At 52.7% G+C, this 24586-nt stretch overlaps 2 protein-coding genes across 3 annotated transcripts; both read left to right on the top strand.

The window, feature by feature from the left end:
- Nucleotides 1–377: 377 nt before the first annotated feature.
- Nucleotides 378–14144, top strand: LOC120228955 (proline and arginine rich end leucine rich repeat protein). Of its 2 annotated transcripts, none has more exons than XM_039227637.1 (3): nt 378–521; nt 8081–9060; nt 11543–14144. In XM_039227637.1, the coding sequence occupies exons 2-3, from the start codon at nt 8097–8099 to the stop codon at nt 11716–11718; spliced, it is 1140 nt and encodes a 379-aa protein (XP_039083568.1). In that variant the 5' UTR covers nt 378–521; nt 8081–8096; the 3' UTR covers nt 11719–14144. The 2 variants fall into 2 exon arrangements, with proteins under 2 accessions (XP_039083568.1, XP_039083569.1); XM_039227638.1 differs by having other exon boundaries at nt 378–511.
- A 4562-nt stretch (nt 14145–18706) lies between these two features.
- On the top strand, nt 18707–24396 carry OPTC (opticin). Its single transcript, XM_039227443.1, has 6 exons — nt 18707–18931; nt 19645–19780; nt 21356–21514; nt 22285–22487; nt 23655–23750; nt 24226–24396. Exons 1-6 carry the CDS (start codon nt 18707–18709, stop codon nt 24394–24396), a joined length of 990 nt encoding a protein of 329 aa, XP_039083374.1.
- The last annotated feature ends 190 nt before the right edge of the window (nt 24397–24586 follow it).

Here is a 24586-nt window from a genome sequence, read left to right on the forward strand (position 1 = left end):
AGGCTGGACCCAGCTATGCAGCTCTGGCCTGTACAGAGGTTGCTTTTCATGCCCTTTTCCTCTGTTAATTTGGCTTGTTTTCCAAACATGGGTCAAACAATCTCCCCCCAGAAGCAGCAGCAACAGAAGGAAATGTTATTAAAAACGAGTCCGTTAGTGGGCATGGTGTGTGCATGAAGTCTTTGGGAGTTTTGGCTGCCAAATAAAGACTTTATTGTTGTCATTCCTCCTTTCCCAAGCTCCCTCCCTCCCTCCCTCCTTCCTCCTCCCTCCCTCCCCTCTCTCCTCCTTTCCTCCCTCCCTACAATCTGCCCGTCCCTCCCCCAAACCTAACCTCCCCACCCCACTAGGATCTGGTAGAAGCAAAGTCAGGCGAACACAGGCAGGCAGGCACCACTGGGAGATCAGAACTTCTAGCTGGCTCTCTGCTGCCACAGCTCCACCGAAGGGTGGGGGAGGAAGAGGGGGAGCCTTGCCTGGGGAATAAGCCCACAGCTGAGAGGAGAGGCAGGTGTGTGCAGGTAAGCCCAGGGGGGAGATGGGGGGAGACCCCTTCCTCCAGCAGGGGACCAGCAGGGGTCCAGCTGCCATTACTGACCTGGTCTCTATGTCCTCCTTGCTTCCTTCCTTCCTCCCACCTTTTTGCCTTCCAACTGAGCGCCAGTTCATCTTCCACATTTCTCCCGCGCCCTCCTCCACCGCCTTCCCTCCGTCATTCCATGCCTGTGTGTTTGCCTGGTGCAAAAGTTACACTTTCTGGGTACCGGTGATTGCTGCCACTCAGGGAGTTATGCTGCACACAGTATCCCTACACGTCAGGTGTTTCTATGGAAACCCGGCTCTAGAACACATTTCTTTGCACCTTTCACACATTGTCACACACCATCAGAGGTGCACACACGTCACAGAGAGGCCGCACTTGCCCTGCACGCTCACACGTAAATACGCACACAATATGAAGCTGTCCTGTCCATCCAGCTCCCCTCTCTGACTGCATTCGATGTGCAGAGCTAAAGCACTTAGTGACTGGGTGCCAGCAGACACACACACACTGTCCCTTTCTGTCTCTCTCTCACTCTCTCTCTCTCCATCTTGTTCTCACCCTCTCACATACCTCCGCATCTGTAAGAGCAAAGAGAAAGTGTGTCTTCCACGGAGACGGCAGAGCCAAAAGAAAATCATGTGTCCTAAGTGAAGCCGAGCAGGGAGGAGGTGAACCAAGGCAGGCGCTGGAAAGGTTTCTTCGCTCTTTAGCAATGAATTGGGTAGGAGGGAGAAAAAAAGTGCCTTTCCAGCTTGTACCGTATCTTCCCAGTACCTCTGAATTTTCCTCTCTGGTCCAAACCACTGGCTTTTGGAAAGAAAGGGAAGAAAGCAGCCTAGACTCTAAGCCTTGGAGGTCTTGCTTCCCAGCTCTGGGGACAGTTCATTGATTTTTTTTTTCTGTGGGCAGCCGGAGAAGGTTTCTCTTTAAAGCAATTTCAGAATTATCCCAGGATGGTGAGGCGTCCTGTGGGAGAGAGCAAAAAGACAGTAATTCCTCAGTCAGGGAGGGGGGGGGGGGGCTGAAGTGGGTAATTGGATGGGGTTCATTTCCAAGTAGGCTGGACCCCCTCCTCCACGGCTCCCTCTGATTCCCCCACGACAGCAGAGAGAGTGCTGTCCCAGGGCAATTACTGGTGGGCAGATCAGGGTCGCCAAATGTGGTTGATCTTCAAAATTACCTGGGGGGAGGGGCAAGGGGGTTACTAGAAATATATGATGGAGCCCAGGAATCTATTGTTTACCACTGTAGAGGATCCTGGCGGTCAGCTAGGCTTTGTGGACCTGAATCAGGGGCCTGAGAGAGACCCATGTGGGGACCGAAGAGCCCAGAACTCTGGACAGTGTGGTGTCCTGGACCACAAGGTCTCTGTGGACCGCCTGTGGAGGAGTCCCGGGGTGTCCTGAATGGGCGGCCCTCTTCCGGGGAGTGGGAACAAGCACAGGGACCGCACGGGGAAGAGCTCCTGTGGGACTCTTCCTCGCAGGCACTGGCAGCCACATCATAGGGACCCCCCCAGAAAGGAAGTTCCCCCAAAACAGCCCCAAAGAGCTTATGTTTCCTCTCACTTGCCAATCTACCCGGGCACTGCACTGGGTCCTTCCCCGTCCCTTCTAGATCCCCTCTCCTCCCGCCCAGCAGCTGTCTGTTCCCCATGTGCTCAGAGAATGGGCTGAACACCGAGCTCTGCACTCTCCGGTGGGCAGCCCCACTTACGGGGCGTGGGAGGGAAGCATGTCGAGGCTGGAAGAGGAAACAAAAAGCCAGGTGCAAGGGGTTGGGAGGGGAAGTCATGGGTCACAGGGGCTCCAGAGCCTGGACGGAAGGGAGACTGCTTCTCACCTGGCCAGCAGCCTCTCTCCTGCTGCAAAAAGACTTCCGATGGGGTGAGTGAATCGGAAAGAAAAAGTGAGCCTTCCCCCAGGTGGCTGGGGCGCTTCCACAGGGTCTCTTCAACCAGTTGATTCTAAGACCCAAGTGCGGACTCACAGGCCCCAAGGGAGGAGGTGCTGGGTGTCTAAAAGCTGGGGGAAATCCATGAGCCAGTACCTACTTGCGATAATCCTTGCCTTTGGGTAGAAGGCAGGGCTGCCTTTGGCCAAGTTAAAGGGAAAGAGATGCCATTACTTTGAAAAAATATCAACAATAGCTTAACATTCACTGAGCACTCATTTTAAACACATTTACTTATTTAACCCTCGAAGCGATCTGCTAAGAAGGTTGTTAACATGCCCACTTTATGGATGTGGACACCGAAGTTTAGTAGAGGTGGGAGGTTTGCCCAAGGGATCTAGCTGAGCCACCGAAGACTTGCGGGGTTGAGACCCAGATCTACATAGAAGTGCTGAAGGCATCAGACAGATTCTTCTAGGCTTTCTTCAAGGGCTGGAGACACTGGGAGATGGAGGCAGAACGAAGGATATGGGGAGGCGACAGGCTGTCAGAAGAGGACAGCCATCTCGTCCCATTTTGTCCTTAGTCCCTTGGAATGGAAAACTTGTTCTTCTGGGCTAGTGGCCTCAGACCAAAAAAACTTCATTCTGTTTACACTTTGCCTTGTGGTAGATGCTGGGGAGACAGATGGTCTCTCCATAATAGTGTTATATTTATTTTTAGTATTTGTTGATCTGTGGTTCATCTTAAAGTCGCTTATCACACTTGTTTCTGACAACAGGTGGGTGAGGAATAGAGGGACAGGAAAAATTTGTTATCCGCATTCTACAGGTAAGGAAACTGAGGCTGAGGTCAGGGCCACGTAAGTAGATAGCGAAAGATGGGCTGAGAACTCCTAAAGCTCTGTCCCCAGACAGGCTCACCCGTATTCTGATTCACCCCCAGCTGCATAAATAGTGTGTTGAATTCATCATGCCTCCACATCAGCCCTTTCCTTATCTGAGGATCACACAAGCCCCCACAGCCCTACTTAGAGGCCTTGAAAGGGGCTATCTCACTCCTCTGTTTACAACTGACCACCTGATTCTCTTGACTCCTCCCATCTGGGCTTTAGAAAGAGAAAAAGGGAGCAGGATAGCTTTCGAAAGTCTGAGTTTAGAACAGAAAGAAGGGAAAAAAGAAAGAGGGTCATCCCATTGGGGGTAGCTTTGGGGCAGGGAGCAGCCCCATTCTCCATGGCAGGGACACTGGCTGGGTTAAACCACGGAGACTTAGGGGTGACCAACTAGGCAGGAAATCTGACAAGAAAAAAAACTAGTAATGAGTACAGTTGACCCTTGGAAAAGCACAGAGTTAGGGGTGCCAATGCCCCCCCACAGTTGAAAATCTGCATATAACTTTTGATTCCCCCCCAAACCTAACTAATAGCCTACAGCTGACCAGAAACTTCACCAATACCATCAACCAACAGTGGATAAGTGCATGCCTTGTATGCTATATGTAGTATATACTGCATTCTTACAATAAAGTAAGCTAGAGGAAACAAAATGTTATTTTAAAACACCATGAGGAAGGGGAAGTACGTTTACAGGACTGCACACGTATTTATTGAAAACAATCTGCCCATAAGCGAACCCATGCAATCCCAGCCCGTGTCGCACAAGGGTCAACTGTAGTGTGGAGTAATCCTTCTCCAACCCGGGAGACACACCCAGCCTGACTTCCAGGCCAACCCCAATCCCACACTCTCCAGGCAAAGCCAATTACCCTGAAACTTGCTCCTACTGACTTGATAAACCCATGTGAACCTCAGCCCAGCCCTGCCCTGAGTCTCAGCATTAGCCCTGGCTTTCAAGCCTTCAATGAATGAACTCACAAGCTAGGTAGGGACGCAGGCTAGCTCACTTTAAAAATCAGAGTTTCGGGGTGCCCGGGTGGCTTAGTCGGTTAAGCGTCCGACTTTCGCTCAGGTCATGATCTCACAGTTTGTGGGTTCGAGCCCCACGTCGGTCTCTGTGCTGACTGCCGGCTCAGAGCCTGGAGCCTGTTTCAGAGTCTGTGACTCTCTCTCTCTGACTCTCCCTTGCTCACGCTGTCTCTCTCTCTCTCTCTCTCTCTCCTAGAAATAAATAAAACATTAAAAAAAATTTTTAAAAAATAAAAATAAAAAAAAGTAATAAAAATCAGAGTTTCCCTAGGGACCCTGCTCTTTTATAAAGAAACAGATGAATAAGCGAAATGCCTACCATTTGTAGAGATTTTATGCTCTGCCACATGCCTGCGTGCGTGTGATCTCATTTCATCCGCACACACATGAGGAGCCGGGGGGCCTGAGGAGGAGGGTCAGAGCCAGGATTCAAGCCCAGATCTCCAATACTTGGAACTAAAATTCAAAATGAGAACTCTCACAGGAAATGTGCTTAAGTGGAGAGGGTGAATGCTGGGCTTTGCCCCCGTGAAGCAGCACGTCTCTGAGAGCCCGTGCCCAGAATGGTGTGAGGTCAGTGGTTGTAGCTGGTTAACAGGCGCCCATTGACTGAGCAGTGAGCACGGCCCCGCTGAATGCTGCGAGGTGTGGCGGCGTGCTTGCAAAGGCGCATGAAATTTAAAAATCATGCACAGTATGACCCACCCTAAGGGAGTTCATGATTGGACAGAAGGCTCTGGAAGGCAGGAACATAAAAAAAAGTGTGACTTGGGGCTTTGTTGGGGGGCGGGGGGCGGGTTATGACTCCCTTGGAGTCCAGGGACCTCTACTCTGTCACACAGATTCTGCTTTGGGGGACATAGGACATCGCTGTTTTGCCATAGCAATGGCTGTGCTGTCAGGACCTCCCCTCTGGACAGTTAGGCTCTGGCAGAAAGAGGCGTTGCCCAATGAGAGAAGCCTTAGGCATGAGCTCTGTTTTCTCAAGAAGCATGCACACACACACACACACACACACACACACACAGAGTGGTTGCACCGTGAGGCTAGGAGAAGGGGAGCCGAACAGATCCAGTGCTTCTCCATGGAACAGGCACAGAGAACTTTTCCTCTAAAACCTTTTAATGGCTCTGAGAGGAGCCTGACCAGCCTCAGAGGTTTGGAATGTGAGAGGGTCAGAAGCAGGGGGAAGCAGAGCGGGGGGGGGGGGGGGGGGGGGGGGGGGGGGGGGGGGGGGGGGGGGGGGGGGGGGTGTTTGTGGGGGAAAGATAAGGAAAGTTCCCGAAGAGTCTGGAGCAGGAGCTGGGAAGTCTTTTGCTAATTTCAGCTTCCAGATAATCAGAAAATAAAGACATGTCAGAACAAAAAGGGTCACAAAATTTGGGGCTTTAAAAATGTTTGTTTTTAGCATACGGACCTTTTAACCCCTTGAAATGTATATGACTGTGCTATTTTTAAGAAAAGCACAGGGCTAGTGAAATGTTGATTCATAACTCACCGATCATTAAGGGATGTGGGGCCAGGAGCAAGACTCAAGTTCAGTTCACAATGAATGTCTGCTCTTTCCAGTCCTTTCGGGACTGCTAGTTGGATCCTCAGCTGGAGTTAAAGTCAAGAGTCTAACTGTGAGGTTCTTTGTGGGAGGAGGCAGGGAAATGGCCCCTGGACCCCCTTGGAGGAGCCCACCTGGGGAGAGACCCCTTTGGAGGGAGATGGAGGGCAACAGAGCTGCCAGGCAATCTCTTGCCTCCTTCTGGCTCCTCTGTCTTCCCTTCCTCCCTCTTTCCCTTCCTGTCCTCTCTCCCTCCCTCCCTCCTTCCTTCCCTCCCTCTCTGTCCCTCTCCCATTCTGTGTACTGTGGAAGGTCACAAACATAGTGGACACGTGAACCTGGCTTTGCATAGGTGTATGATGCAGGGTGGGGAGTGTGTGTGTGTGTGTGTGTGTGTGTGTGTGTGTGTATGAGAGAGAGAGCGAGCAGACTAGGTGTCGAGGGTGGGTGCGGTGCGTGTGAAAGGTGAGGGGAGACACCCTCTACCCCTCAGGGTTGAGCTCTACCCCCTCTCCCTCTCTCCTGTTTCTTGTCACATTCTTGTCACTCCTGAGCATCTGGCCCAGGACTAAGCAGCTGGTATGGGGCTTCTAGCATCTTCCTTTGAGCAAAGCCAGCTAGAAGCCTGCAAGGGAGGAGTCTCAGCTGATGTGGGCTCAAAGGAAAGACAGCAAGAGGCCTGGAACAGAGGCAGGGGTCCCAGGGTCCAGAGGCAGCTGGGGACGCTCTGCAGCCCCCCCAGCTCAGAGAACCCCAGCCAGCCTATACTCCGTGCCCTAGGCCCCAGGAAGGGAGGGACAGACCACCACTTTGTGAGGAAGCAGCAAGGAGGGGCTGGGGAAGCAGTGTGGGAACAGGGACCCTGGCTGCAGACCAGCGGGGAGTGTCCTAGGGCGATGGCCCTGTGGAGGGGAGGGTTCAGGAAGCCCCGCCCTGGACCCTTCCCAGCCAGGGGAAGGGAGGAAGCCTGTGGGAGCTGCCACTTTCTGCTTGCAGTCCTGGTCTATTGCTTTTTCCTCAGCTTAATTCAACTCAAACCACATGACTCTATTGAAGGGTGATCAGAGCCACTGGGAGCACAACCCCCAAATACCCTTCAGTGACTTACTCCACCATGTCACCGAGGCTAGTGGGAAGTTCTTCATATCCTGTCTCAAAACCACCAACTCCAATGGATATGGGAGGAGCAATACCATGAGGAAGAAATGAAAGTGATTTCCTCACAGCTTTTGATCCCTTCTCTGTTTATTTTCAGAGGAGCCTCCACATCTGGGGAGAAATTCTTGGTACACCTCCTGCTGGCAAAGACCAGCAGAGCACAGGGCTGAGGAGAGAGCAGGGGCGGACACAAGATACAAGCATGTCTACAGCACTTTCCTTCCTTTCCAGGGCCTCCATGAGCCCTGCCCGGGAAGGCAGGAGACCTGGGTTTTTGTCCTGGGCTTGCTGTTAAAGGGCTTCCTGCCCTCACTCGGCAAGCCACTTCTTCCCTCCAGTACTTAACTTTTGTCAACAGTAGAGTCTGGGCTTGATTGGTGGATTTCAAACCATTTTTAGCAATGCGACTCTTCTTTCAAATGTGTGCTTTGGCCAATCCTCTATACATAACGGGTTTAAAAACACAGGGCTGCTCAGATTGCCACGGGGGTGAGCTGGGGTGCCTCAGATCTGCCCACTTGGTCTCCCTCCCTTGGCGGGGGGGTGCTCCACAGAAATAGAGACATAGTTCGAGCACCACTGGATTATGGGATCTTTAAGGACGTCTCCGGGTGTAACACTCAGGCCTCTATGTGTCCTACCATCCCTCTTACAGAACAGGGATGATTTCCCCGCGCCGCAGATAGAGGGACCAAGCGCTAGAGAGGTGAAGGGGCTTTTCCAGCAAGCCCCAGAGCTCCTGACTTGCAGCCAACATGCTTTCTGCAAGCATGGCTCACGCTTCCCAGAGCAGGCTCAACACACTGAGCAGCTAGGCCTCTGGCCCGGACCCTCAAGCCCTTGTTATTTTCCCATCTGCTGGATACCGGCAAACGAAGAGATGCTTTGACGGGTCCCTCCCACAGCCCTCCCCCCCACCCATCCTGGCCAACTCTAGCCTCCAACACAGGGCCTCTAATTACAGAGGCCCAGGAGGCTAATGACCTCGTGTGTCTCCTCCCCGCAGGTACATCACCTGGATCATGAGGTCATCCCTCTGCTGGATCCTCCCACTGCTCCTCATCTTGGCCTCAGTGGCCCAAGGCCAGATAACAAGACGACCAAGACCTAGGCCCAGGCCCAGGCCCAGACCTAGGCCCACACCCAGCTTTGTTCTGCCCCATGAGCCATCAGAGCCTACAGACCTGCCCCCTCCCCTCCCACCAGGCCCTCCATCTATCTTTCCTGACTGCCCCCGGGAATGCTACTGCCCCTCCGATTTCCCGTCTGCCCTCTACTGTGACAGCCGCAACCTGCGAAAGGTCCCCATCATCCCTCCCCGCATCCATTACCTCTATCTCCAGAACAACTTCATAACCGAGCTCCCGGTGGAGTCCTTCCAGAACGCCACAGGTCTGCGGTGGATCAACCTGGATAACAACCGGATTCGCAAGATAGACCAGAAGGTACTGGAGAAACTACCTAGTCTGGTATTCCTCTACATGGAGAAGAACCAGCTTGAGGAGGTGCCGTCGGCCCTGCCGCGGAACCTGGAGCAGCTGAGGCTGAGCCAGAACCAGATCTCCAGAATCCCACCTGGCGTCTTCAGCAAACTGGAGAGCCTGCTGCTTCTGGATCTCCAACACAACAAGCTGAGCGACGGCGTCTTCAAGGCCGACACCTTCCAGGGCCTCAAGAACCTCATGCAACTCAACCTGGCCCACAACATCCTGCGGAAGATGCCGCCCAAGGTCCCCACGGCCATCCACCAGCTCTACCTGGACAGCAACAGGATCGAGACCATCCCTAATGGATACTTCAAGGGCTTCCCCAACCTTGCCTTCATTCGCCTTAACTACAACAGGCTGTCAGACAGGGGGCTCCCCAAGAACTCCTTCAACATCTCCAATCTGCTCGTGCTCCACCTGTCCCACAACAAGATCAGCAGCGTGCCCGCCATCAGCAACAAGCTGGAGCACCTGTACCTCAACAACAACAGCATAGAGAGTGAGTGGGGGTGGGGCGGGGCCATGGCCACAGCCAGGGAAGGGAAGGCTCTTATTGTCTCAACCCTTTCTCAGGAGCCTGGGGTGGGGGGGGAGGTAGGACAGAAAAGCATCCAGGTTGGCACTGGACTCCAAATCTTGACCTTCTCTCCGGGAAGTTTTCTCATCTGTAAAGTGAGAATGGGAATAGTACCTTCTGTCACAAAGCTGATATGAGGATTTGAAAGGTTAATATCACGTGCCTAGAATACCATGCTTGGAGGGTAACAGCTTTTCTTCCTCTGATCCTTCTCGTTAGCCCCAGCCTCTCTGCCCTCCAGATCTACAGGCACGGTGGGCAGGGAATAGGGTCCTGGACATTCTCATAAAAGCAGAACAGTGACATTTAAGTGCCTGCCTTGAAATGTCCTTGGCCTGTCGGCTGCAGAAGCTGGTGGCTATAATAGCAAGACTGAAACGAGGTTTGGAAGAATCTCTCGAAGATGTACGCGGGAATGCGGCCACAGACTCAGGGTAGGCAGCTGGTTAAAAATATGTGGCAGCCAGAAAAACAAGTCAGTGTGCAGGCGCTTTCTGAATCTATCTGGAAGGCTGGAATTAGTCCTATAAGATAGTACATTTCAGGCAGGATTTGCCTAAGCTGCACTTACAGAGTCCTGGGCTTTGGATAAAAATCACAGCCCAGTGGAAGAGGCTGGAAGTCCCAGTTTTGCATCGATCAAAAATGTCAGGTCTGAGCAGAGCATCAATAGAAAGCTTTAAGAAAAAGGGAGAATACCATCTGGTCCTTGAATAAAACCAGACTACATCCATACCAGGAATGCAGCAGCTATCGGATAAAGGGAAGTACCCTTGAAGTAATATTAGGAATCTTTAGTTTCCAAGCCAAAGAATGAGACTGTTGAATTTCTACAATTTTGAAACAAATGGATGAAAGGAAAATCTTATTCACTCATCTGGAATAATTTCAGAAAGAAGGGAGGGCTTTTTTTTTTTAAGTTTATTTATTCTGAGAGAGAAAGAGAGTGAGTACAAGTGGGGGAGCAGCAGAGAGAGGGGGAGAGAGAGAATCCCACACAGGTTCATGAACCATGAGATCATGGCCTGAGCCAAAGTCTGACACTCAACTGACTGAGCCACCCAGGTGCCCTAGGGAAGGGCTGTTTTAAAGCTTGCAAAAAACAAATTCAGGAAAAGGGAAAACTGTCTAATTTCATCCTGCAGGTAGTAAACTGATGGAATGCATTACCCCCAGAAAGCTAGATACGTTGAAAAAACAGGCAGAAAGAATACCTTAATAAATGGCTCACAGTCTCTATTGGGTTATAGAAAGCGGGCTACTAGGAGATATCCAGCCCTTTGAGGCTGTAGTCAGAAAAATCACACCCACTCCACATGTACCCCTTACCCCCAGCCTGTCTCCCCTGTCACTGATGGACAGAATGGGTGGAGTGAGCCCTGGGTCAGCGTGATCACCACATTCTCAGCAATGATCTTAACGCTGCCTTCTGCCCTGTCCTTTACAGTTTGCAAAATGCCTTCATCCACATTCTCTCATCGGAGGTGAGGGGCAGGTACCACTCTCCCCATTTCACAGATCTGGCAACTAAATGTCAGGGTGGGAAGGTGATAGTCCAAAGTCACAGCAGTCATAGGAAGAAAACTCACCTCTGTCAGGGCTCTTTCTGCTACTCCAATGATGAAGAGCGAGGAAGAAGACCAGAAAGAACAACATCAGTAACAATGATGCTGATCCCACAGACGATGAAAGAGGCAAGGTTTAGGGAAAATAAGAAACTCATTTGGAAGGTAATATATCTGATATCATCTAAGCAGAGGTGACATCTCATTTTCCATTTGAAAGCCTACCACAATGTGGCTGCTTACCGGTCCGGCATATTTCACTAGTGCATCTCTGTGCTATTTACTACTCCCAGATGCCACCACGAGCTTTGCGGCCTCTGCAACTCTATCAGAATAGGTCACTCTATCAGAACACCACCCCCCAGGTCTCTACCAGCTGCGGTCCCACCCATCCGTGAAGGTCCAGCTCACAGTTTCCTTCCTCCATGACTCTGCAGAGTGAATTTCCATTAACAGTGGTTGATCAATTCTGACTTAATTCATTCTACAAGTAGAATAAACCCAGGTACCCAAGGTCACACATTCCCAAGGTCAGACAATTCCAGGGAAGAGAACTCAAATTCTTTTTATTTTCTTTGTTTTATTTTATTTACTTTATTCTTTTTATTTTATTTATCTTATTTACTTTATTCTTTTTATTTTAATTATTCTTTTTATTTTTGACAGAGGGAGGGAAGGAGAGGGAGGGGCAGAGAGAGGTGGACAGAAGATCCGAAGCCTGCGCGCTGACAGCAGCCAGCCTGAGTGCTTGTCCTCGGTTGTGCTCCCCCTTCCCCAACCCCGTGTGGCCCGACGCCCCGCCCACCTCACTGGCTGACTTCTCCCTTCTTTCTCCACAGAGATCAATGGGACCCAGATTTGCCCCAACGACCTAGTTGCCTTCCATGACTTCTCCTCAGATCTGGAGAACGTGCCACACCTGCGCTACCTGCGGCTGGATGGAAACCACCTGAAGCCGCCCATCCCGTTGGACCTCATGATGTGCTTCCGCCTGCTGCAATCCGTGGTCATCTAGGCCTCACTCTGCCCTTGGATCTCCTCTGACCGCACTTGAATGCTGGTGGCCCACGTGCCTGTGCCCACCATTCAGTTTCTTTATCTTTGTTTCTTGCTCCCAGCTTTGCCTTTCTCAGCCCACCTTCCTGAGGCAAGGACTAGCCACATACTCTGCTGCACCCGCAGCTTCTAGAGCAAGACTTCTAAGGGCTAGATTGGGTTCACCCCGCTCACAGCCACCCACGGCACACCCAGACATCTGGCCCCAGAAGCACAGGTGTGTGTCTAAAGACTTCATAGCCTCCTCTCTCCTCCTTCTCCCGGTCACTGCTGGGTACACCTGGGCCATGGACTGACATCCGGAACTTGGTCCTGGCGAAGCAAGCAGAAGGTGGGCGGGAGGAGCCCAGAGGTGAGGTTTGGAAGGTCCTGCTGGGGACGCCGCCACGATGGGCAGCTCTGGCCCCGAAAGGACCCTTAGCCAAGGATCCCGCCTTCTAACCCTACCGCTCCTCTTCCCTGTTCACTGCCACCAGACATCGTGCTAGCTTTTTACCAGCCTGCGTTCTCCCGCAAGGAGGTGCAAGGGAATGGCTGATGGAAGGCTAAGGGTCAGGGTTTCTGCAAGGATCCATATCTGGCAGTCTCTTCACAGGGATAGCTGGGCTCGCCTCAGCACACACCCTTCTGGCTGGGCCTCACTCTTTCCCGAGTAAGAACAGGGAGGAACAGTCAAGGAGAGTAGCTTTAAGAACCAGATATAGGTCAGTGGGAGGGGGGTGGGAGTCAGAGCTCTAGGGTTGGGCCTTCGTGGGTGCAGATGGTTCCTGCAGCCCCTTGCCAGTCTAGACAAGAGACCAGGCCTCGGGCAACACAGTGTCCATAGTGCAGGGTGCAGAGCCACTAACCCTGCCCGCCATCTGTTCTAGATCAGTGTGGATGGCCCAATCCTCTCCAAAGCCCAGAAGCACTTCATGAGAATGGGCTCTAGAAGAGGCGGAGCACCTGGAAATCTCCCAGAAGCCCATTCCACAAGTTCAAATTGGCTTCCCCTCTTAGGCAGACACATCAGTGACACCTGGTGGCTGGTACAGGTCACAGCTGGCTCCACTCTGGGATGGTTTTACAAAGTCAAGGAGCTGGCCCTGGGTTCCAACTTGAAGAGCCATGGGTGAAGCGCATAGTCTCTCTCTCCTCTGGGATGTAAAGGGCACAAAGGTACAGAGGCCTTGAGGCCAGGGGCTGACTTCCATCATAAGTGAGCACAAGTGGGAACCTTCAGAAACCCAGGTGAGGATACAGTTTGTTCCTGTTTGCTGTCTGACCTGGCCAGTCCCTTCTGCCCTCAGTCCCCAAATCTGTATGCCAAGGGGGTGGATAAGATGTCCCTCTGAGGCCTCTCTGGCATTCATGTTCTAGTCTGCAGCTCCACTCTTTAAACCATGCTCTAATCATCTAATATTATCCCTTCCTTTCCCTTGCAGTAATTTATTCCCTACTTGGACTGCCCCTTCCCTCAAAGTACTCCACCCTCCCTGCCAGGGCCAGATGAGCAGAGCCTTGGGCCCCACAGGACTCGCTCCCATCCCCTTCCCCCCTCTATAGGGAATGCTGCCCCTCTACAGCTCCCTAGTGTATATGTTGGTGGGTGGGTGAATGTTCTAGAAATAAGTAAGACACAGTGCCCACCTTCTAGGTTGAGAAAAATTCCAGAGATTTTTAAGAAACTGGATTCAGCTAGGCCCTTAACTTCAAGAAATCCCCATTACACTCTATCTCATCTTTCTCTTCTGCTAATTTACAGAAAACGGGGCCCAGTTCACCCTAGCGTCCTCCCACCACGCTCCCCAGCCCGGCTGTGCTCCCATATAACTGCCTCGTTCTTCCTAGCTGCAGCTGGTTTCTCCAAGGCTCCTGCTTAAAGTCAACCTATTACTGTGGCTATAAGCAACCTGGTGCTAAGGCCTGGATAAGCCCCCCTTCTGCACCTTACTCACACCTCGCAACCTCGGCCCCTCAGATGAGGCCCTCCGGGGGAGCACGCTCCTGTGGTTCCCCTGAGGCAGGGGTCATTTCTGCTCCTGATACCTAAACTGTTTCATTTCAGCAGCAAAACAATCAGCATCACGCCATCGCCATCAGCCCATCTAGTCTGCTTCCCCCACTGCTCCCTGTGGCTGTAAGCCAGAGGGGATCGAGTTAAACTGGCTTCACAGCAACACCCCCAACTCTGTGCTGATTGCCCTAGGATTTCAGGAAGCCCCTCCTCCATATACGAGTTCATCCTTTCAGTGCCATTGTCATCTACACGTCCAGGTGTGTAAGTAGGTGTGTAGGTTACTCTACATATATCTGTTCTTTCTTCAAAACCATGTTAACTTTGTGAAACAACTTCTACATTCCAACGCGCTTCACAGCAGAGGAAATAAAGTAATATGAAAAATATCCTCCTTGAACTTGACAATGTGAACAAGTAAAGAGCATCTTGAAGTTCTCTTGCCACCCTTCTCCTCCCACCTCCCGCCTCTGACCTGCTCCAAGGAGATGGTGGGTGGAGAAAGGATCTGATTCCTAAGAAACTCTAAGAAAACAATTCCAAAGCCTTTTCTTGGCAAGTTTCTCCCAAATTTGCAACTGTCATGAAAAACAGTTCCTAAAGTCAGATTGGAAGTCTGACAGCTACATTTGAAGCCCAAAGGCTTGGATTCATTCTTTCAACCCACAGATATCAAATGGTTGGGGGGGGGTCTATCAGGTGCTCATTACTGAGCCAGATACCGAAAGACACAAAACAGTCACCTTTCCTGATCAAGGAAAACTTACAGTCTAGTTGCAGAGATGCCATTAAAATACACGAAATAGTGGCAAAGCTGTAGCAAGGGCCAAGGACAGAGACTCTACAGGCCACACAGAAGGACAAGAACTGGGTGCCCAGAAATCTGCCTTCAGATAGAAGGTTAATTTCAGAAGTGGATTCGTGATCCTCCCGGCCTACACCCTTTTCTGCAGACCGAAAACTGCCAGATACTGCCTCATCCCTCTAATACCTGCTTAAGCTCAGTGGACATCGACTCTGTGCAAGGTTCCCAGCTCAGAATTCAAGGATAGGCGATATCCTTGCCCATGCCCTTGAGGCATTCTTAGCTTGGTAAGGGGAACATCCATGGAGCAGTTACGTGTCCTAAGTGTTTGTAGTAAGACGTGTACAAAAAGCATGGGGGAGGGCCCCTACCCCGTGGAGGTTCACCAGAAGGACTCCTATCATTTGAGATGGATGTTAAGGGATGAATCAGATTTTGCCTGGTGGGGGAAGGAGGAGGAAAAATCACATAACCAGGACAGGAAAGCCAAAAGGTAGGAAGGCATGGAGTATATGTAACCTACAGTGTGTGTGTGTGTGTGTGTGTGTGTGTGTGTGTGTGTGTGTGTTCACGCCTGAGAAAGGAAGAGGAATGTGTTAAGGTCACAGAATGATGTGGCTACAAGCCTCAGCAGGGAATATTATCCCTGTTGTCCAAAAAAGCAGGAGGGTTCCTGAAATTTCCACCCCCGCCCATGGAAGGGGCAGCAACAGGGTCAGCTGGCCAGGCTCCAGTCCCCACCGCCTGCCACCTCCTTTCCATCAACATGCCTCGCGCCTCTCCTAATGAGACACGGGGATCGGGGATCGAAAGGGCTCCTGCACCTCCCGCCCCATGAGCAGGCTCCCAGGGAGCTGAGCATCACGCCACAACCTCATGATGGTTAGTGGGTTCCCACACGAGTCATACACACGCATGGAAACCGGAGCGAATGAAGGGAGAGCTTGTAAAAGCTAGAGTAGAAGCTGGGACAGAGTCTACGAGGCGCCTCCTGAGTCGGAAGGAGCTCTTTGCCGGGATGGGGGAGGGGAGGGGGAGCCTGCGCATGCGCCATAGGAGACGGGCTCAGCCTGCGGGCCTTGCCTCTGAGTTTGCAAAAGTGTGTGGGAGGAGCAATCTGAGAAAGTGAGGAGGGAGAGTGGGAGCAGACGAAGACGGGAATGAATTAACAGTCGCATTTGCCTTGCTCGCAGGGAATAAATGGCATGGGATAGGGGGTGGGGGCGAGCCCAGCCTCACTGGGGTCTGGGGTGGGGGGAGGGTTAGTCTCTTCGTGGAATGCTGTAGAGAGAAAGCGGGGGAAGACAGGGCGCCAAATGGGCCATCTGCTTCCAGGGGACCCTGCTGGCTCCAGGGCTATCTCTCCCTCCACCCAGCAGACCTCCACCCAGCAGTTACCCTGTTGGTAACTCTCTCCAGATGGTAGGCTCCCAGGGGCACAGGAACATGCGTTCCTTTGGTGACCAGGTCCTGGGGCTGGGGGATGCCTCCTCCACACCAGCTGGTGCCTGGGAGCATTGCAGGCCAAGCACTGCCCATTGGGCCAGGCTATTCGATCTGCCCCTTCACCCGGTTTGCCAGGGCAGAGATGCATCCTGCCAAGGCCATCTGTCCTGAGGGCATCAAGGCACCTGATCTCAGAACTTGGGGGGGGGGGCGGGGAATGAGGTGAAAAGGGGCAGGGTCATATGAACCAAGGACAACTCTCTGGCCTGAGAGTCAAGAAATCTAGGCCCTGGCCCTGGCTCTGTGTGACCTTGGGTAAGTCGCTGCACCTAGCTGGACCTCGGTCTCTTATCTGCTAGGTAAGCGGTTTGGACTGAGTGATGGTCAGGGAGCTTTGCAGCCAGGGGTCAGTGGGAGGGAGTGGGGAGCAAGGGGCATTGATGAAAAACCCCCTCCCACCCCCGGGGCAAACACACAGGCTGGCAGGATACGGGGGGCATCTTAGCCCCCCACTCCTCCCTTCATGGCAGCCTGAAGCACCAAGGAAAAGAGCATCTCTCGTGATATGTACATCTCTGGCAGGGGGCGGAAGGAGAAGATTCTTCTCAGCCCCCCCTCCCCCAGGACCCCACACAATGCCTCCTCATGATTAGGAATTCCTTTCTAGGGTTCACCCTCAGTAGACTGAGAGAACTCTTGTATCCTCCTTGGCATCATCGTCCCCATCCTTCAAATCCTACCTCACCCCCCATTCACCCTCTCTGTGAATAGCCCCAGCCTTCAGAGCCCCGTCTGGTGATTTTTGTGCAGTTATGCTCCCATGTTGGGGCTCCGGGCATGGTCGGAGTCCCTTAACTCAGCCTCTTTGAATCTTTGGGTTCCATCTGGAAAAAAGCAAGAAAGTTAAGCCACATCCCTTTGAGTGCTCCTCCACCGGCTGTCTGCTCCCTTAGGGAGTGGGGACTGCCAGCCCCCTCAGAGTGGCCCAGAAAAGAGAAAAGCAGCAGACAAAGAGGCAAAAAGGTGGGGGGGGGGGCAGTGGAGGAGGTAGAAGGAGAGAAATTCCCACTCACCAAACAAAAGAATGGGATGGGGGGGGGGCGGAACCCGCTGAGCAAAGAGGAGGGGAAACAGCTGGATACCAGGAAGGAGAGAAGTCTGATTGGCCCCACGCTGGCCTCGGCCAGCGCCCCGCTGTCTACCCTGGCCCACTGCAGACAACCTTTCCATCCCATCGGAGTCCCTACTTCGACCTTTCCATTGGAGTCCGTACTTCTCGGGAAGCTGTGAGGCTCCAGTTCTGAAACAGGATTGCCTGGGGTAAGGTTCAAGGTTTAAGGTTAGGCCCATTGGTATGCAAATGAGGGGCTGATGTTGCAGGCCTGGTGGGATTGGGCTGGGGGAGAACGAGGGAGTTTAAACCTCTGGGCAAGAGAAGTGGGAGGGGGCTGCTAGGAGTTGGGGCTGGGGGCAGAAAGCTCTGATGAAAAGTTCATTCTTGCTACTGCAGAGGGCTTAGCCTTTACCCAGCTAAAATGAAAAAAGAGGGGCGCCTCTGCTAGACATTTCTGCAGCCGCACTATCAGAAACACACCGGGCCCCTCACACCCACACCACACACATTCCTTGACCTGCCTGTGCACATGCGTGTGAACTTACATAAACATTCCTGCTTACGTGCTCATCACGCACGCACATAATCACTGGTGCACACATACAGACATCTAGGGAACTCTCTAGATGGGTACATACTCCCCCAACTACATACAAAGAACACTTTTTGTTTCTGTAATCATTTGTTTCTAAAAAGCTGTATTTAGGGGTGCCCCTGGGTGGCCACTCAAGTTGGTTGAGCTTCCAACTTGGGCTCAGGTCCTGATCTCACAGTTCTTGAGTTCGAGCTTACTGCTGTCAGCGTGGAGCCTGCTTTGGATACTCTGTCCCTCTTTCTCTCTGCCCCCATTTATGATCTCTCTCTCTCTAAATAAATAAATAAACATTTTTATAAAGCTGCATTTAGGAAGTATATTTTATCACTAATGGTCTTTTAAAATCATATGTCAGTTTTTAAAACCATGAACTCTGAATGCACTGGACATGCCTTATTTATTTCTGCACCCCCAGAGAGAAGTCCAGTGCCTGGAACATAATAGATACCTCATAAATGTTTGTTGAGCAAATGAGTGACGGAAGAATAACCTTTTAAAAAGCCACAAGACTCCTTGATGATGAAGCTTCTCTAAATCTAGCTCAGTGACTAATGGTTGTATTCTGCATGTGTGGTTGTATTAGAGAGAACATTTGTATAGATGCACGAGTGTATGGCTAATTAGCAGGGAGGGGTGCAGACAAGGAGGCTTGCGTGAGTGAGTAAACGAGCCTTTGCCAGGTGTCTGCACACGCCCGTGCGAGGGAATATCAGTGTGTGTGTGAGCCCACAGGCACTGAAGTTGGGCGGCAGTGGGAGGGGCTGGGAGGAGAAGCCCCCTAGACGCAGCCCCAGCCTTTAGGGGGCTTGCACCTGCAATAGATGCACTGCGTGTATAACGCACGGCCTGGAGTCAGCAAGTGTGGGGGTGGGAAGTGAGCCCCAGAGAGCCCTGCCTCTTAGACGGCTACCCTTCCTCCTGCTCCCTCCTCAGGACTGGGCTCTGAAGTGATTTAGCCCCATTTCTGCTGCCATCTCCTCCCGGGGCCCCCATGAAGCTCCCGGCTTTCCTGAGCCTACTGGCACTGGTGCTGCTAGAAGCAGGGACAGCTTCTCGCCCAAAGGGGAGGAAGAGGAGAGACCAGACTAACGAGGAAGGAGATTCTTATGCGGTCCTCAATCTGGGGAACTACGTCCCTGGCCTGGACAACTACGATGAGGTCATTGACCTGAGCGACTATGAGGGGCTCATGGACTATGTGGACCAGCTCCCCGAGGTAAGGGGCACACAGCAGACCAACTGCGTTCCCTGGGCCTGGGCCTCTCCCAGCTGCCCACAATGCAGGGGTTCAAGCCTCCACCTTTCTCCAGGAAGTGGAAATTCTAGTCCCTTCATAGGAACTTATTACTTAGATAACACTAAGAAAGAGGACAACAGAAGTTCCGTTTCTTCGTTGGTTTGTAGTAAACTTGGTGGGATCCCCCACAGAAGTCATACATCTGGAGCCTGTTGGCAAATAAGACCACAAGCCGTGTCTCACTGGGTGGGAGTCAGCGAGGTCTTCATATTCTTGCTAGAAAAAGAAGCTCCAAACCCCATCTGCTCTTCAGCTGTCTTCTAGTCTGCAGTTATTTCTCAGCCCTTCCTGGCCTTGGCAGGGGCTGATCTGAAGCCTACATCCGTTGGCTGTGTGAGCTCAGTCAGTGCTGAGCGAGAGGAAGCATGCCAGCCTGGGCGATCCAGAGACATGCAATCCAGCTCTGGACAGCTTGGCCCCCAGCCACCTCCTTGATCCCTGGTGCTCCCCTCTCTGGGCCCATGTCCTCCTCCATGTAAGGAAGATACTGGACCAGATGCTCTTTAAGAAGTCTCTTCCTCCCTCCCCCTTTCCTCCACAGTGACTCTTTGCAAGTTAGAAATTGGTCGCTGAGGTCCCCATAGTCCAGAGTCAAAAACTGGCCTACTGTGTGCTGTGTGCTATGTCTCCAGGTCAAAGTGACCAGCCTGGCTGCTCCAACCCAGATCAGTTCCACTCAGAGCACGATGGATCCAAGGACACTCTCTTCAAAGCCCCCAGTGACCAAGCCTACTATGCTGGGCCTCCCGGGCTCCCCAAGCAGCCACGGTGAGTTCATGGTCACCGGTCTCAATATGCACAGGTCACAGGCTATGCGGCCATGACCCAGCACTGGGCCTACCACGGTGAAGTGTGATTAGGGTAGGGAGTAAAGGATCGGGGCTAACCTTTACTTTAAGGGAGGGGAGGAGCAATAGCCACAGAAGGAACAGAAAACAAAAACAAAACAAAGGGAGAGGCTGGCTGTCCCTAATGCTTTTTGCTGAATGCACAAATTGGACAGGAGACCAAAAAAAAAAAAAAAAAAAAGAGAGAGAGAGAAAGAAAGAAAGAGCAAGAACTCTACTATGACTAGCAAAGGCACCCCACCTTAATTAACAGCATCACTAGGGGAGCAGGTCGAGTGGTAATTAGATTAGAGACAATTAAAAGCCTGTAGAGGAGAATAAATAACTTTGTGGCTGTCACTAGGCATAGAGGTAAATGCAGCAGACATACTGCTTTTCAGCTCTAAATTCCCCCTTAGCAGCTCTTTTCCCCTCCCTGATGCTCTCCTGGAGACTGGGGTGCTGGCCTATTGACAGTAAGGGGTTGGCACTCTTTGGGGACCAGAACTGGAGCAGAGGAGAGATGCTGTTAACCCTGGACTTGCTGGTCCCTGGCTCTCTTCTCTTGAGATATTTGCCTTGGGTGGATCAAGAGTATCAGGGCATCCATAGGAATCCATGACCTCTCAGAGCTATAGAATCCCAGGCTTAGAAAGACCATAATAGGGCTTAACTTGATCTGCCACTCAAGGCCTTGGGATAAGAAGGGCCTGAGGTCCTCTCTGCTCCACCTCTACTCGTGGCCACCGGTAAAGAAGAGCTGCCTCTTAATCGTGGGGCTGTGTCACTGCTAACAGATTTCACCCTTGAGTTGAATGAGCAGTGGTCACCCATAATCTCTGTCCCTTGTGAAGTGAGTGATGGAAACCACCTGCACAGTTCAGTTGTATGAGCCAGCAAAGTCTTCCCAACTTTTTAAAGCCAGTTTGGGTTTGAACGGCTGGCTTTTTGTCTAATGACTGCTGGTCATGGCATGAGAACAGGAGAGAGCTATTTCCTGGGATGCCGACACCATAAGAAAGGGAAACGAATCCTAGGCGAGCACTGTCCACTCCATTGTGGCTTTGTTATGCTTCTTGAAGCCATACAGAACATGTCTAAGTCCCCGCCCACAAGTTACCTGGCAGGGCCAGCAACCACTGGCCACTCCACCTAATTCTACCTTTATTTTATCTTCACTGTGCCTTTGGGACCAGAGAGGAGCCCTATGGGGGGAAAAAGGCCGATGGATGTCCTAGAAACACCCACATAGGCCCAGGAAGACCTACATAGGACTGGGGCCCGATAGAGCACCAATGGGCTGAAACTGGATAATAACTGGGTGTGGATCTGCTTCTCTTAGGTTGGGGGCTGAGCGCCGGGTTGGGAGCAGCCCACAGCACTGCCTCCGTGCATTGTGACATTGAGTTCTTCCTAGCCGTGGCTCAGACAGTCCCTGGAGCAAGGGCCACTGGTCCCAGAGGCCAAAGGGAGTCTGAGAAGGGTCTCCCTATGTTCTGTCTTCCAGCTGAGCCAGACCTGCCTACCTGTCTGATCTGCGTGTGCCTCAGTTCCTCTGTGTACTGTGATGACACTGACCTAGAGAGCATCCCGCCTCTTCCCAAGGCAACCGTTTACCTGTACGCCCGCTTCAACCGCATCAGCCGGATCCGAGCTGGAGACTTCAAAGGGCTGAGTATGCCATGGCCTGGTGAAAGTGTCCCACCTGTGCTGGCCTTTCCCTGTTAGCTTTCAGTCCCCCCGGCCACCAAATGGAAATAGCCCCCAAGTCTCTCTAATTTGTTTCCTTGAAGATTTTGGATAATGAAGGTGATCTGTCCTCATTTGTTCTCCCCAAAGCTCTGGAAAGCTGGGAAGGGGAAGACAGGATCAAGCCTCCATTTCAGGATTCCCAGCCCTTAGAGCTCCGCACCCTTTGGCCTCTGGACAAGCCCAGGCTAAATCGACTCTCCATAGCACTGAGGCCGTTTAACCTATTTTTTTTGTTGGTTGTGTTTTCCTTCTTTCTGCCTAATACCCTGCCTCAGATGGGAAACCTGGGCTCAAATCCAGATTCTGCCACTAAATCCCATAGCCTTCTGGGCCACGGCATCCTTTTGTGTTAACTAATGGTGAATGGTGGGGGTAGAATGGGCCCAGAGATTGGTGGGCCTGTTGGATCTTGGCGTCGAAAGGTTTCTACTAAACTCATCCATGGGCGGCCACCACACACGACACAACCCCGTGGGATTCCACCCAGTGGGAAGTATGGCAGAATCGGAGGGTTTTCCCAGAAGGTCCTGGTTTACCATGTTATTTCTTCTGGCTTGGACTTCATACAGGTGGAGGACTGGCTGGCACTCCCCATCTTTAAAGGGATGGGGCTGGGTACCAGCAGGTCCAGCACGGGCAAGGAAAGACGGTGTGTCCCACGACTCTCTCTGTATTCTCCCCCACACCCCATAGCAAAACTGAAGAAGATCGACCTTTCTAGCAATTCCATCTCCTCCATTGATGATGATGCCCTCCTCCCGCTGCCTGCCCTTCAGGACCTGATCCTCCCGGAGAACCAGCTGACGGCTCTGCCTGTGCTGCCTACTGGCATTGAGGTCCTGGACGTCCGCCTGAATCGGCTCCAGAGCTCGGGCATACAGCCTGCAGCCTTCAGGGTGAGCCAGGGCCTAAAGTCTGCCATTTGCCACTTGCTACCCATGCCCACAGCCACACACACACACACACACACACACACACACACACACACACACCCTGCTCCCATACTGTTCTCAGTGTGAGAATCAAACCCTATTTTCTTCATCTGTTCCCATTTATTAAACTTTTCTTTCTTTTTTGGTTTCAAAAAACTGATTCTGACTCCAGTAAAGGGTGTTTTACAACTGCCATCCCAAGAACTTCCAGGAAAAGGAAATTCGGGCCTCATGGGCTTATTACTGGAAATGGGGGGGGGGGGGGGGTACCAGTAACCAAGGTCAGCAACTCTCCCCCTGCCTCTGCTAGCATGTCGTGGCCTCTTGGCTTCTTTCTAAGCACCTGTTCCATTCACCTCTGGGTGCAGTCAGCATCTGCTCCCCTAAAACCCAGGCTGTGCCATGACTTGCAGGCGTGCTGGCTCCAACCCCAACCCCACATAAAATTTTCTTTCCGAAGCCCACCACTGACTGTCTTTCTGTGACCAAGTGCTTACGAGAGACCGTCCGATTGATCCCTGGCTGGCCAGTTGTGATGGGAAGGGCTAAACCCGAGGCACAGACGTGGCCCCTGCGGCTGCCCCCTCAGCAGGGCTCTGAGGGCTGCAGGAGCGGCTCCAGGGAAGGAAGGACATGAGGGGGGGCTCACGCCCAGCTCTGCCGCACTCACATGCTCAGTCTGCCTCACGTGTGCCTGCGGCTCTCCCTCTGCCGCTCCAGATGTTTCCCGAACATACTCTTCCCAGCCCCTCCAGGATCAGACTTGGAGATGTCCCACTTGGGAAGAATCCCTTCTGACGGCAGAAAAGTTGAGGCTGAGCCGGAATGGCCCCTGGTCCTCCCTTCCACCCCATCCGTGCCCCCCGCGCCCCCCTCGCTACTCCTCAAGACCAGCTCTGTCAACTCCCCCAGCTGTCAGACCTCAGTGGCAACAGCTTTTTTTCTGCACCCAGTGGGAGTTAGTGCCTGGGAGCTCCCGAGAGACTGGGCACCCCCTGCAGCCTGGCACGAGCCTGGCACGTGGCTGGGGCTCAGGAGACCCTCAGTGAACAACGGGGTCCCGTTGGACACCCGTCACTGCCAGGTCCCACGGCACCTGCCAGCCTCCCATGCCCTGTGCCTCCTCCTCAGGCGCTAGAGAAGTTGCAGTTTCTCTACCTGGCTGACAACCTGCTGGACTCCATCCCCGGGCCCCTGCCCCCGAGCCTGCGCTCACTGCACCTGCAGGTAGGCAGCCTCCCCAGGGCCAAGAGCATTGAACAGAGCCTGGGAGGAGGCGGGGGGAGGGGGGGGCAGGTAAGCGGGAGCATCCTTAGACTGCAGCAGGGTCTCCTTCCCTGAGAGCTTACTGGAGACTTGGCGCGGAGGTCAGGCCATGGCCCACAGCGTCAGTGTGGCTGCCTTCCTTTCCTTCCGAGGATGCTTCCTGGCCCTCCTCATCCCTCATCCCACCTCCCCTGCTTGTTCGCTCCTCTGTCGTCCCTCTTAATGTCCCTCCTAATCTCCCTCCTCGCTCTCCATATCCACCCTCCATGGGCCTTCTCTCCTCACCTCCTGTTGCTTGCCCTTGGCCTTATGTGCCTCGGTTTCTCCGCTCCCAAGAGTGGAGCTGGTGGGGAGAGTAGACCGATCCTCGCCTTCGGTGCTGCCTGAGGGCAGACTCCAGGGGAAGGCTTGCCAGCTGTCAGTGTGTTCTTTCCAGAATAACAGGATAGAAACCATGCAGAGAGACGCCTTCTGTGACACGGAGGAGCACAAACACAGCCGGAGGCAGCTGGAAGACATCCGGCTAGACGGCAATCCCATCAACCTGGGCCTCTTCCCTAGTGCCTACTTCTGCCTGCCTCGGCTCCCCACCGGCCGCTGCTGCTAGCGCCCCGCTCCCCAGGCCGCGGGAAGGGTGCGGTGGTCTTTCATTCAGGCTGGAATCGACCTCCTGATCCAGTTGCAAAACTCACCCTCACCCCCTTCCCCACCGGCTGCACATGCGCACGCATGCACACGCACACATACACACATATACAGATACACAGACGCACATACACACACACACACGCAGAGAC

This window comes from Hyaena hyaena, unplaced genomic scaffold (genome assembly GCF_003009895.1).
Source record: "Hyaena hyaena isolate Hyena2069 unplaced genomic scaffold, ASM300989v1 scaffold_28, whole genome shotgun sequence".
Classification (NCBI taxonomy): domain Eukaryota; kingdom Metazoa; phylum Chordata; class Mammalia; order Carnivora; family Hyaenidae; genus Hyaena; species Hyaena hyaena.